Source organism: Alexandromys fortis, unplaced genomic scaffold, assembly GCF_014885135.2.
Source record: "Alexandromys fortis isolate MF-2015 unplaced genomic scaffold, M_Fortis_MF-2015_v1.1 scaffold_29, whole genome shotgun sequence".
Lineage (NCBI taxonomy): Eukaryota > Metazoa > Chordata > Mammalia > Rodentia > Cricetidae > Alexandromys > Alexandromys fortis.
This window is the reverse complement of record NW_026067891.1, coordinates 13878572-13892227: the sequence shown is the minus strand read 5'-3', so window position 1 is coordinate 13892227 and position 13656 is coordinate 13878572. Positions and strand designations below refer to the sequence as shown.

Genomic DNA, 13656 nt, shown 5'->3' with positions numbered 1-13656 from the left:
GGACAGTTTACTATAATGACAGCTTTGTTTAGTTTTCTCCTAAGACAAAATCACTCTATGTAGCCCCTGGCTGACCTGGAATGTGTCTCTTGCCTTCTGAGCACTGGGATTAAAAGCATGTGCCAGTGTACCCAGCTTGGTAGACAGCTTTTGACTAGGGAGCAGGGAAAGCAGAGGGAGGAAGATGACGGTCTTCTTCCAGTCCACACTGAAGGGACATTGTTGACTGTGTTCTGTTTATTGGGAGCAGGTGTATTCCTTACTCAAGGTTACAAAGGCTGAGAATACTATTGGGGGTAGTACCTTTAGGGACTGTCTTGGTCTTTCTATCACACACAGCAAGGACTGAATGACAAGGAGTCAAATTCTTCAGTAGAGCTTGCTCTCTGCCCTGAACAGTGAGGTGCACTCTAGAGTCCCTGCCACTCCTTGCCTGCAGTGAGATCAGGTTGGTTGTGGATGGACTTAAAGGGCATTATAGCTCAAGGATTAGTGGATTTGTTCTGTACGTTTGGTAACTTTATAATGTGTTATATTCTTGAAATTTGCCAACATTAGACACTAGTTTTTCTCACACCCCCACATAAAGGTTGAAGATGATAGATTTGTTTGTGGTAATTATTTCACCATTTGTATATATGTAACAACAGTGTGGGGGGGTCTTTTGGTTTATTTTTTATATAGTTTCGGTTCTACCTCATTTAAACTGAAAGAAATAGAATCCCCATGTTCACTTTCACAGGGTGTTGTCACCAAGTTCACACTGCCTTTGAATTTTTAGCATTGACTTTTTTTTTTTCCCTTTCATATTGATCCAAGATTTCAAGACTTTGTTCCTGGCGCTGCATCTTCCACCAGATAGCCAGAACTTTGAATGCCAAGTTTTATAATTAAAATTCTGTTGCATTCCCCCAAAACAGCACAAATGGTGCCATTAAGCCTGGAAGAAAAGACTCGTAAGCACTTTACCTGGTAATTTAAATATAACATCGTGGCAGCATTGGTCTGGGGTATTTTTAATTCCAAGTAGAACACTATTACTGAACATTAATGTCTTCTGCACTGTGCTCCGTTGTGGGCTCTGGTTCATTTCCGATGTCTAGCTTTTAGACAAACAGCTTGGGGACAGGGCTAGAGCAGTGCCTGTGGTTCCTGCGGCTGTTGGGAATCACCAGCTCTCCAGTGTAATTAGTATAAATCAAAATCCTCCAGACAGCGACAGGAAAGCAGTGTGTTTGCAGAGCATCTTATCCAAATGGCCGACCTAATTTAAGAAAAGTATTGTTTCCACTTGCATGGTAGCCTGGATGCCTTCACTGACCGATTTTCTTTCATCCCTCCCCCACCTGTTTTTTTTTCTTAGAAAAGGAAAGGGAATGGAAAGGCCCATTCTACTTCATCCAAGGTGCAGACCCGCAGTTTGGGCTGATGAAGGCCTGGTCCACTGGGGACTGTGACAGTGGCGGTGATGAATGGGAGCAGGAGATCCATCTCACTAAGCATGCTGTTGAGGCCATCAACAAGCTGAACCCCAAACCCAAATTCTTTGTTCTTTGTGGCGACCTCATCCACGCCATGCCAGGTAAGTCTTGCGTTGTCATGGGTGATCTTTTCTTCTTCAGCTAACCCTGACAGGTTATAGGCAGGAAAGGGAGATTTTCCTCCGAAGACAGCTCTGTCTGGTATTGTTCTTATTCTTCAAGGTGGTTCTGGTGTCATCGAATATCAGAAAATGTGTGCTCACTTTCTGTTTAGAACTTGGCAAAATTAATCACAGTAATTAGGCCCAGTCACAACTCTGATGATCCAAACTTAATAGGAAACCCACTCCCTCTCTGTCTCCTTGCTACATTTCCAAGGGCAAACATTATGACTTCCAAACACTATGTCTGGAATTTTAACTCTGCTCTGTCATTGGAGCCCATAAGACTATACAGTGACTGCACAGCTGAGAGACTGGTTGAGCAGTCCACGGGAAATGTGCACATCCACATCCACATGGAGAACCCATTTCAGCACAGCTGCAGGAGCACTTGCCTTTCAGAAAAGTCACTGTCAAGTTTGTAAAAACCTTGTGAAACCATGATTCATTCTTCCCTTCGAAATGGGATTCATTCTCAAAATGCCTCAGCAGCAGTGTGGAATTCATTCTCTAACACCAGAGGCCGGAGGCCTGAGAGTGAGAACGTTCACTCTTTGTTCTAGCAGTCACTTTTACATAGAGACAACCCCCAACTACACACACACACACACACACACACACACACACACACACACACGAATAGGAAGACCTTACCTGACAGACAGGTCTGGGTGTGGGTGAAGTCCAGATTCAGGGACTTTTAGTAGCTTTATCCAATTGTTTATAATGTCAGGTATTTCCCCTTGGACACTGCTCTTTCCTGGGTGGTGTCACCTGTTCTGGTGTGCTGCTTTGTCAGGTTGTACCTGCCCTTTTTGTGGTTCTAAATGTGTGTGACGTGATTATCTTTGCCTGTGGCATTTCCCAAGGATGTCTGTAAAAACTAGAGACCGGGTGGGGATTGCCACCTTTTCCTTCTTCTCACTGCTTCTTTGCCCCAACGAATAAAGAATATGTAGAGGTTTACCCTTGGATCAATTAGCCAGGTTTTCAAATGCTATGGCAAATCTTAGCTGTATCCTGTTGGGGTGCTGAGGCTGGTACTCAAGGACTCCAATAATCTGTAACTGTAATCTGGTCCCTTCTTTAGTTGTCTTTCTTTTTCAATTTTTGTTTTCTGTGTATGGGTGTATGTGCAGTGTGTGCACAAACTAGAAGAGACATCAGATCCTCTCAGATTGGAGTTCCAGACTCTTGTGAGCTACCATGGGGGTGCTAGGAATTGAACCCAAGTCCTTTTCAAGAGCAGCAAGAACTCTTAACCACAGAACCATTTCTCTAACCCGACTTCCTTTGCTTTTTACACTCTTATTTCTCCCACAGGGGCTCAGAGGTTGTTATCTGAGTTTGATCTCTCTCCGTCTCTCAGCTGTGCTTTCCACTTGACTAGCTCTCTAGGGAGTTCTAGGTTTATAGAAATCACAACATGAACAAAGTGACCTGTTTTGGATAGTCCAGTCAGAGTCACAGACCACATTCACCTGACTCGCATGGGCCCAAAGCTAAACTGTGAGGTGAATTCCACGACAGCCATGCTGTCTGGAGAATGGGATAGTTCCCTGAAGAAAAGTGACATGCTGGCCCTCGAGCGTTTCTGCTTTGACCATGCTTTGCTCTCTGGAGGAGAAGGGGAGGGCAGGAGGGAAGAGAAGGGAGCAAGTGAGAAGGGCTCAGGAGGAAAAAGTGTTTGGACATTTCTGAAACTCTCTTCCTTCTCTCCGATACCCTCACTCAATATCCTTCTGTCTCAGAAAGACCCTCAACCCAGTGATCAAATGTAAGCAAGGAGAAGGTGTCCCTTCCCATCAGAGAGGCAGAGCGAGCTTCCATGGCTGCTTCCCCTTTCCTGCCCCCATCTCTGCTTACTATAGCAGAAGTGACTTGGAGACCAGGTAGCAGTCATGAGCAGCGTCTGGGAATATCTGCACTTGTCTAACTCTACTTGTCTTAACTGCTCCAGAAGCCGAGACACTTTGCAAATAGCGGGGCACCTTCCAGGTATCGCTATCCAGCTCCTGCTGTGACTGCCTGTGCACCTAAACTCAACCCAGAGTGAAAGTGGCAGCTGGAACAGTTTTCTTTAACATTCACGGCGAACAACAAGCAGGGAATATCTCAGGAGTGGCTTTGTCTCTGGTCGCTGGTGTCTTACACAAAGTCATGCGTGTGGCCATGGCTCCTCATCTGTCCTGGATTGGACCTGTAAAAACAGTGACAGGAAGAGGGAACGGAAGCCAGTCATCTCAGAACCAGGAGCCTGGGCCGCCAGCTCCCTGCCCCTTTGTGATGAAGTAGGTAGGAGGAGACAGTCCCTTCACCTCAGGATCTCAGTTTTTGAGTCAAGAAACCACAGAAAAACAAGAATGCAAACCCCAACATGGCCTAGGGCTACATAGTTGTAAGAAAGCAGAGCTGAGTGATGGAGAGACCCAGACCCCATAACAAGTTCAGAGTCCCTGGATCCAGACACGTGGAATGGGGACAGCAGCACCCTCCTTGTACAATAGAGGTGACCGTCTGGGCAGCTCTACACAGTCCTTTGTTTTAGAGTGAAGTTAAGTACTAGCTGCTCATTGACTTGACCATTTTTGACGACTTATGGCCCGAGGTTCACAGGTGTTAAGATACTACAATGTGGAGACAGCTATAGGCTTAGCTTCTGCCATAGTAAGGCAAACAAGGGGATGGCGTCACCAACCCAGCACATCATCACTGTTGCCAAATGAATTCAGGGCGGTAGTGCCCCATGTGCCATCAGCTTGGCCCACATGGTGGGCAAAGATCTGGTTCTGTTGACCCTTGAACATAGATACAAAGTTAACATCTTTCTGTGCAGTGGCTTCAGGATATCATGAGGCTGCCTGGAATTATATAACATGTTCTCGTGGATGTTTACCAACTTGTTCTGAATTATGTTAATATATTCAGTCACATTTCAAAATCAGATGTAAAATAAAAGCTTTCTTGCAATTACATTGCTTCTTAAATAGAATACAGTGAACACAAATAAATGAAAAGATAACATTTTTATGATCAGTCTTAACCATTGGTCAGAAGATCTTAACATGTGAGCCCATAACCTTCTGCACACACTTCATATCCAAGGTGACTGGATCAGAACTCACGACCTCCTCTGAAGATCTGCGCTGTGCTCAGGGGTTTTAGCTGAGCCAGACAGAGGACTGTTTTGAATATTTTGTCAGAGATTAAATAGAATGTTTTAAAGCTAGTTACAAATTTTAAATATGCAGGAAGTTGCTTCCTTACTTAACACGTACACCAGGGCTGCCTAGAAAAGTAATTATTTGCTTTGACTGCTTAGCACATTGTTAATGACCAAATGCATATATTAATAAGCAGATAAAATCAGGAGGCATGCTTTTAATTCTACTATAAATAGTCTCTTGGGTCAAGTAGATATTAACTCAAAATGAAGCAAAACAACTTTCCAAATAATGGCTTTTTTAGTGAAAATAATACCCTTTTCCATTGTAACTCTCCATCGTAACATTCATTCACCCACAACTATTCCCTGGGTGAAGAGTGTCAATGACAGCATGGTCACTGTGGGTCTAACACTGGAAATGAGAAATCAAGGCCTGTGGCCGCTGAGAGTTAACAGGAAACCCATGCCTAGGTGGTGGGAGGAGTCATTGTGCTAAGGCTCCAGCTTGGTTTTGGTCTTCATTTTACAGGTTCTCTTATGATTTTTTAAGTGGTTTTTTATTTCCTAATATAACTTCTCTGTGAGATTAGCCACATTAAAAGTGGCAAATGAAGATCTTGTACATGTTCCTGAGAGCATCGGTTTCCAGCCCAGGGTGACTTTTCTCGGCCCCGCTGACACTGAGGCACCGACCCACTGACAGTGTCCCCAGGAGCCATTCTGAGCGGATGAGCAATTGGAATGTGATGATGTAATTATGAACAAGAGATTGCAGTGAGCCTCTCCTTCTCCATCTGACTGGCCTCCTCCATCCCTCTGATACAGATTTGGATGATGACACTGGGCCTGCCTGATAACCTAGAGTAGTCTCTCCATCTGCAGAGTCTCCTCTGCCATGGAAGATGAGGTACTTACAAGTACTGTGAGTCAGTGTGCCGGCATCTCAGAAAGGGCTTCATTCAGGCCACCACGGATGACTTGTGATGAGTGAAATGCAGGGTGTGTGACCGGCCAGTGTCGGTGCCGCCAGCTCACCTGCTCTCAATAGCAATGCAAAAGAGATTCAAGAATTATACTATTTCCATTTTTGCTGCCAGGGTAACTGGCTCTGAGCAAGGAAGTACCTTCTCCCAAGGCCTCATAGCCTAAACGTGGTGGACTTGCTCCCTTCCCAGACCTCTTGCACTTTGACAGTAGTGCTACTATTAAAACCGTGGCCCAGGAAATGACTGGAGCCCCCTTGAAATGGAGGCTCCATTTCTGCCCCGGGTAGATCCAGCAGGCCTTTATGAAGTCACCAGATGAATCTAACCCACAATAAGGCTTGAGATGTGTGTGCTTACATCAGACTAGGATGCATAGGCCCAGTGTGTTCTGTTTCTCATATAATATATACAATACCTATGTTCCTTCCAGGAGCCAGGGAGAATTTCCTTCAAATGTTGTTAATGATGGTATTTCTAAGCAAAAGAACTGCCACTCCTTTATCCGTTTGCTCAGGTTTCCGAGGAAATGCTTGGAAGTGTGTAGGTTTTGTTTTTCTTCTTAAATAGTCTGAGTGACTAAAGCAGGATGCTCTCCTATAGAAACGCCCACAGCAGCACGTTGGCAAAGTGCCTTGGAGAGCAAGCACACCCATTTTCTTTAGCTGAATGTGTACGTGGATAGTCAGGACTAAGCTTCTTATTTGGATCATGTACTTGCACAAAACTCTATCTGTCATCCCAACACTTAGGAGACTCTGAAAATTAAGACTTTTCTTTATATTTAAATTTATTTGATATAACAAAACTGCCCTGAATTGACTGTTCCTTGTCTTTATTTAATGAGATACTTCCACATTTGTTGGTAGAAAATTCCCGGCCTGTGGCTCTCAAACTCTTGCTTGGTTACTACATAGTCTGTCCTCTCTATTCCCTTCTAAAGTTTGTAAAACTCCACTTTTAAGTGAGATGTAGCCCAGAGAGTTTTGCATAAGAATTTATGGGTCTGCACAATAGAGGCTTACAACTTACACAAACATCTCATCACTAGAACCAAAGGCTTCTTTCTTGTTCTGACTTGTGTGACTCCCCATGTTAAGTTCTGTGCATCTTTTACAAGGCAAACGCTTATTAATTTCAACGTTTAAATGGTCTCCAATGTCTTAAAGTTCAAATTCTGGGACCATTTCTGTTGGGACCAAAGGGCCTCTGTGTGAACCTGGAATTGCCCCAGAGATGACCGGAGCACATTGGAGAAGGGGGATGCACACAGGTGGGTTTGTTAGGGACACTGAGAATAGGCCACTAAGAAGGACATGTCTTCATGGTAGAGAGGGGCTAGGCTTCAGCAGAAATGGCTGCAGAGGCTGGAGAGGGCCACTCAGTGGCCAGACACTGAGGAATGGGTGTCACATGGAAGTGTGAATTAAAGATACGGATAAATGGAATTATGCTGTTCCTTCAGGTAAAAGGCCTGAACAGACCAGAAAAGTAAACTTTCTTTTGGCTTGGTAGCCTCCACCTTAAACTGGGTGCGTAGGGATGGGCTAAAGTCTGGATAGTTGTGGCCACCCAGTAAACATCCAGACACTTTCCCCACTTGGTGGCCTCTACTTCTCTGAAGAATGAGTAAATTGGGAAAGGGAGGCGTTGAGCAAGGATGGAGTGTGTGGTGCACTGGGCTCCAGGCAAGAAACAGAGCCATTCGTCTTTCTGTTACACAGTCCAGGAAGTTGATGTTCATTTTTCTCAGGCCAGGCAGACAAACAAAGGGCAGACTCTGGTGCAAGAGAGTCCGATAAGCAAAGCCCCAGAGGCATAATTTAAAACCAAAACCGGGATTAAGGCTCAGGCCAGAAAGGACCTTATCTCAGCCCCTAACACTGCCAAGTTCACCTTCCCCAAAGCTTAGTTCTAAGGTCCAGGGGGCAGTGTGCACGTGAGGGGTGTGTGGGATTATTGACTGCTGGACCTGGGGGGGGAGGGAATGCAGGTCACGTGAGCCTGTGTCTGCTTCCCAGGGGTCTTAGCAAGTGGCTGCTCATGGTAGGCACCTTATTACAAATTTCTAGAATAGATGAAATTTAATTTAACAAATCCATCCTCCATGCCTGTCCTGTCAGACTATGATCTAGAGCACCAGTGAATGAAATGGGTGAACCTGCATTTTAGCTGGAAGTAAAGGATATGTATATAGAGAGCCCCCCCCCAGTGTGTGTGTGTGTGTGCGCGCGCGCGCGCGCGCGCGCGTCACTTTACTCTCTTGAAGGATTCAAGCTAGAATAGATCTGGATCTTTTAGTCACTTTCTAAATTGTGCAAGCAACATATAATTGAAAATCTTCATGTAGACTCAGCCATGACGCCTTCACTGTAGTTCAAAGCCTGTATACATACATGCACAACAACCTTCTTCAAAGTTTAAACACAATCACACTCTGAGCATTGTGCTGTGACTTATTTCTTCCCTTCTGAGTGTCTGAACAATCCTTCCGTGCTGATCTGCACAGACGGTGTCATACACTTCCCCGTTGTCAGCCTTCCCTTCTGGTCGTCCTGGTAGAGATAATCTCCCCGAGATAATTGAGGGTGGGAGGTAATCTGAGGTGCTGCCCCAGTGCCCCAGGGTGCCCTCCTCACCAGCCACTCTGCTCTGTGCTTCCCTGGAGGACCAGCACTTTCTTTCCATGTGGTCCCTTTTAGGCAACCGACAGCCGTGGTCCCTGCGACACAGGTAGATAAGTTGTGCGCTGCACACCACGTCTCAGAAAGTTCCCATTGTGTGGAGCACTTGTGTCCATCATAAGGTGGCTCTTTTTGTTTTTAAGAAACTCGGTTACTTCACACTTATCTCCTCCACTGTGTAATTAGCCTTGCAGCTTTGCTATTTTTAAGTGCCTTCTCCAAGAAGTACCAAGATTTAAAGACAATTTTTGGTACAGCTTCTTATACAGAAATGGGATTTATTTACTTGCAAGGGTGTGATACCTCAGTCAAAACATCACCAGGCTTGGGGATGAGTGGGGCTGTCTCCATTCAGTTCTAAGCCAAGAAGCAGCCAGAGGGCAATCAGCTCAGCCCCTTGGCTCCCTCACGCCTTCACATCCATTATAAACCCCATGGAAGTATCTGCGCAATCAGGGACAATGCTCCCCTCTGCTAAGGCTGATTAAAAGAGGTTTGAACTAATCTACCTAATATTACTAATTAGGGGAACATGGGGCCTCAGCTGCATGGCTGTTTCTGATTAGGTGTGTGATTACTTCCACCGCTGCCCTCATCTACCGCATGTGCACATGGCCGCTGGCATGGTGTCAGCTCTCTTCCCTGTCGGGACATCTTAACCCTGCTTGTGCCAGGGGATCCTTTTGGCAGATTGGCAAAGTTCCTGGACCACATCACATAATAATGTTTTCAAACACAGATTCCCAGTGAAACCAATTAATCTGAAATATAATCAGCAAAATACTATCCCATAATATGATTGGGTGGCACGCGTGCTTCTCTGTTGGTCCGTTATCTGACATCTGACTGCACGGTGATTCACTGCCAAGCATTCTACTGACAGTGGCCCGGTTAATAGCTGCTGAGTTTTATAGTGACAGTGGACTCTGTAGTCTGTGGCATGGGCAGCAACTGAAGTGTGATCAGACACGTCTGTGTCGCTGCTGCCGGCACGAGTTGCTGCTGACTCTGTAATGGAAGGGGGTGCTCCTTGGGCATGGATTTAGTGGGAATCTAGTTTCCTCCCATCTTGAATCCCCACCCCACTTCTGCAGGTCCTATGGCCCAGACTAAGAGCCTGTGTCCCCCACAGGAGCACATTCATCTTCGTGACGGTGTGAACAATGTAATTGGCCAACACACAAATTAGGTGGGAACCTTTCCATTTAATTAAAGCTTTCTTAGCTGAAGAGAAATGTCGGTCTAGGAAAGGATGGCCATTTGGTTATTTGAAGAAAAGGAATGACTGGAGCTGACAGTAGGGGCCAAACTGCCTTTTGATGAGGGACACACAAAATGTCCACCAGATTCCTTATCTCTGACTTCAGCACTGAAATCGAAACAAAAACTCGCCAGCTGAGAGAAACTTCCCATGTCTGTGCGCTCCGTGACACACTAAGAAAGCTTAAAAGGAGCCCAGCACCCACAGAAAATGATAAGAAACGAAAGTCAGGCCAAAGGCAAGCAGAGGCTCTCGTGACGAGTCAAGACTTGCTCTGGGTACTGTGCCACAGGTCCAAGATGGTGGCTCTTCACTCAGGAAGACCTGAGTGGTCTTCCATAAGGAGGATTTTGTCCCCCTAGTAAACCCTGGAAAACTGGGTGGAGTTCAGGGCACTTGCATAGATTCCTTAAGGAATTTGAGAGGAAAAGTTTCTTAGTTTTCATAAAGCCTCCAGAGTGCTGGGATTAAAGGCATGCACCACCATCGCCCGACTTCATAAAATCTTTTAATGACTTCTGAGGCCTAATTTTAGTGTGTCAGCTTCACTGGACCTGGGGATGTCTAAGTAGTTGTTAAGTCAGTGTTTCTGTTTCTGTCTGTAAGGGTGTTTCCAGGAGAGACAGACGTTCGAGTCCAGATGGAGGAGAGATCTTGCCTCGCCAGTATGGACAGGTAGTGTTCAGTACAGAGGTCACTCTAAAGCAAAATGGCAGAAGATGGGCAAGTTTGTCTCTCCTTGGATGTGACTCCTCCTGGTCTCAGGCTGGCATGCGCACGACCAGCCTTCCTGGGCTTAAAGGCAGCTGGGCATGATTTCTTGGCCTCAATAACATGAGCCAGTTCACATAATGAACTGCTCTGATAATACTTTGTGTAGCTCCTGCTGGTTCTCTGGAGAACTCGACACATAACTGGCTCTGGGACTCCGAGGGATGGAAGCTTCCAAGGTCCTAGGAGCCGATATGCTTATGATCTGGTTCCTAATTTCCGCTCCCTCCTGGGGACCCTTGCCTCACAGCAGACCATGCTGGAAGCCTTTAGACAAGAGCAGGTGGCAGTCTGCTCAGAGGTGCCAGACCACCTCCGCAGCACCTCACACCCTTCCTTGGGATTTTCTGGAGCCAGTGAATAGAATCCTCCTAAACTTGAAGAAGCCCTAGCAGAGCAAGATGGAGCAGGCAAAGCTAATGCCTTCTAGCCTCCGCTTAGCTAGCTGCAGTACTTACATCTTTCCTGCACTGTTTCTACCCTCACTTTCTGGAATTAGAACATTCCACCTCTTTCATTGGCCTATTTTCTGCAGCTAAATGAGGTACTAAAAGGGGGCATGATCCTGAAGGAGTTCAATTATCAGATAATTGGTCGAGTGATCAGAACGGGAAATGAACAAAATAATGAGAGACTGGTAAATGGAAGTTTAAATGCCAGAGTTGCTGAGGAGTGTGTTCTCAGACTCCCAGTATCTAGAGGCTTTCCTGCGTGTTTCAGGTTCTGTGTTTACCTGGTCCTTCCGTAGCCCACTGGAAAGCCACTGCAGGTTCTGTTTACCATATATATTTTGATTTCTCTAAAACTTCATTATTCTTTTCTTCATTTGTTATCTTATTATGGTGAAGCGCTACTGTTATAATTTTTAAAATATTTTTGTAAAGAAATTTTGTATTAAGCCAGGCCTGGTGGTGCAGGTCTGTAAACTCAACCATCCAGGGGACTGCGGCAAGAGGATTGCAAAGCCAGGATTTTCTTATCTATCTATCTATCTATCTATCTATCTATCTATCTATCTATCTATCTATCTATCTAAGATTTCTGTCTCTTCCCCGCCACCGCCTCCCATTTCTCGCCCCCTCCCCCAATCAACTCCCCCCCCCTCGTCCGCCCAAAAAGCGATCCTGTGGGAAGTCCAAGGACCTCCCACCTCCTTCCAGGTCTAGTAGGGTGAACATCCAAACAGCCTAGGCTCCCACAAAGCCAGTACGTGCAGTAGGATCAAAACCCAGTGCCATTGTTCTTGACTTCTCAGCAGTCCTCATTGTCCACTATGTTCAGTGAGTCCAGTTTTATCCCATGCTTTTTCAGACCCAGTTTAGCTGGTCTTGGTGAGTTCCCGAAAGAACATCCCCATTGTCTCAGTGTGTGGGTGCTCCCCTCGCGGTCCTGAGTTCCTTGCTCGTGCTCTCTTGCCTTCTGCTCCTGATTTGGACCTTGGGGTTTCTTATGTTACTGAGTGAGCTCCAGGCTAGCCCGAGTAATTTAGTGGGGTTCTGTCTCAAAAAGTCAAAAGAGGCATGGGTGTCTGAGCAGCTACGTACTTGCTTGGCTGTGTGACCCAGGGCTAGTCCAGGTTGGTGGGAGGGGAGAAGGGATTTTGTGTCCATCAGTAGTAACTGGAATTTTTGTGTGGCCAGTTCGCTCTTCTCAGTCTTCTCTTTTCTGTCTTTAAAGCACGCGAGAGCAGGTATGATAGCACACTAAAGCCTCTTGGTGTGTCAGCTGTGCCCCTCCGCCGGCTAACGGTGCAGATGCAGCAGCGAGCAGCTAGAAGTGCCCGGGTGCTGCAGGATAACAAGCTGTAGCTTTTAGATGCAGAATTAAATGAATCTCATCTAATAACATGTATAATTTGAAAACTGGTAGAAGCTGATTAAGCTTGATCTGTTAGCAGCGTGGGTCGCGTCACCACGTGAGTGATGTTTCTGCCTGCAAAGTTTGAGAACAGTGAATTTACATACCTCAAGTAATTAGGGGAAGATAACGAACGCTTTAGAGATGGAAAGGATTATGGCTCCATAAATTCCCGAGACTAGATGAAAGCACACATGTCCAATCAAGGGGGTAAATCACTCCCGTGAGTCCCACGTGTGGCAGAGCGTGTAGCCGTGTCCCCTCTCCTAGGGGATGCAGTTCCTGTAACAGAGGGCCCTTTCCTGAGAAGTGCCTCTGGGCCCTGCGGTCCCAGCTAGTCCCTTAGCTGGCCCTCGGAGTCAAGCCATCAGATTGTACCCATTTGTTTTTCTAGTTGCCGACAGCAAATACCCTCATGTGCAAACACTGATTTAACAAGAAGCAGGCAACGTGTCTGGCCACAGGAAGCCTGAAGGCTAGGCAGGAACAAACTGAAAACCAGGTTTCCATGGACTTTACTGTTTGTGAACAGATCCCTGCTGTCATCTAAACAGACCCTGCTGGCGGGCTTTCATGTTAGGTCCTGTGTAACCAGGGTTGTAAGCTGTCCCTGTGAGCCTGCCTCTGTACATGTGTGCATCAGCTAAGAGAACATGGCTGTGAAGTCACATGTCTGATATTCAAATCCTGGCTTGACTCTTTCCTCCAGGTAAGTTACTCATTTCCTCCTTAGTTGGTTAATGTTTCTGTAAAAAGAGAGACTGTACCAACTACATGCTTCTCGCAAGAGTCCTGTGAGATAAGTCTAAGAGGTCCGAGGGCTCTGCTGGATGGAGTTTAGTGCCCTCTGGTGCCTACAGTTACTGATGTTTCATTTCAATGTTTACCACCATGTAGGTATATGTACCACATGTGTGCCTGGTGCCCCCAGAGACGGTCACTCCAACTTCCACACATGACCAACCCTGACCCAGGGCGGTCACTCCGACTTCCACATGTATCCTGACCCTGACTCAGAACGGTCACTCCGACTTCATGTGTGTCCCGAATAGTCATTTAGTCATTTCAGAGAATGCAGTGTTCCCTGATGGACTCCTTGTCCCCAGACTTAATGGTCACCAGGATTCGGGAAGAACTTGCCATGGAAGTCCCTGGTGTTATGACTGGGATGGGAAGTGCCTCTTGCAGGTTTCTGTGTGACAGGGTCTCTGGCTCATGGTGGTGTTGTGAGAGTTGGGACTGTGACTTCATGTGCAGAGGTGGCTTGCAGGATGCTAGCCATGAAAGTGCTG

At 46.2% G+C, this 13656-nt stretch overlaps 1 protein-coding gene across 1 annotated transcript in view; it reads left to right on the top strand.

Annotated features, from left to right (window-relative positions):
* The window catches only part of Cpped1 (calcineurin like phosphoesterase domain containing 1), a 109944-nt gene that overhangs the window by 20151 nt on the left and 76137 nt on the right, over window positions 1-13656 (top strand). Inside the window, exon 2 of the mRNA XM_050136329.1 lies at window positions 1364-1582. Within this exon, the coding sequence (XP_049992286.1) occupies window positions 1364-1582 (219 nt within the window). The remainder of the gene's footprint in view (window positions 1-1363; window positions 1583-13656) is intronic.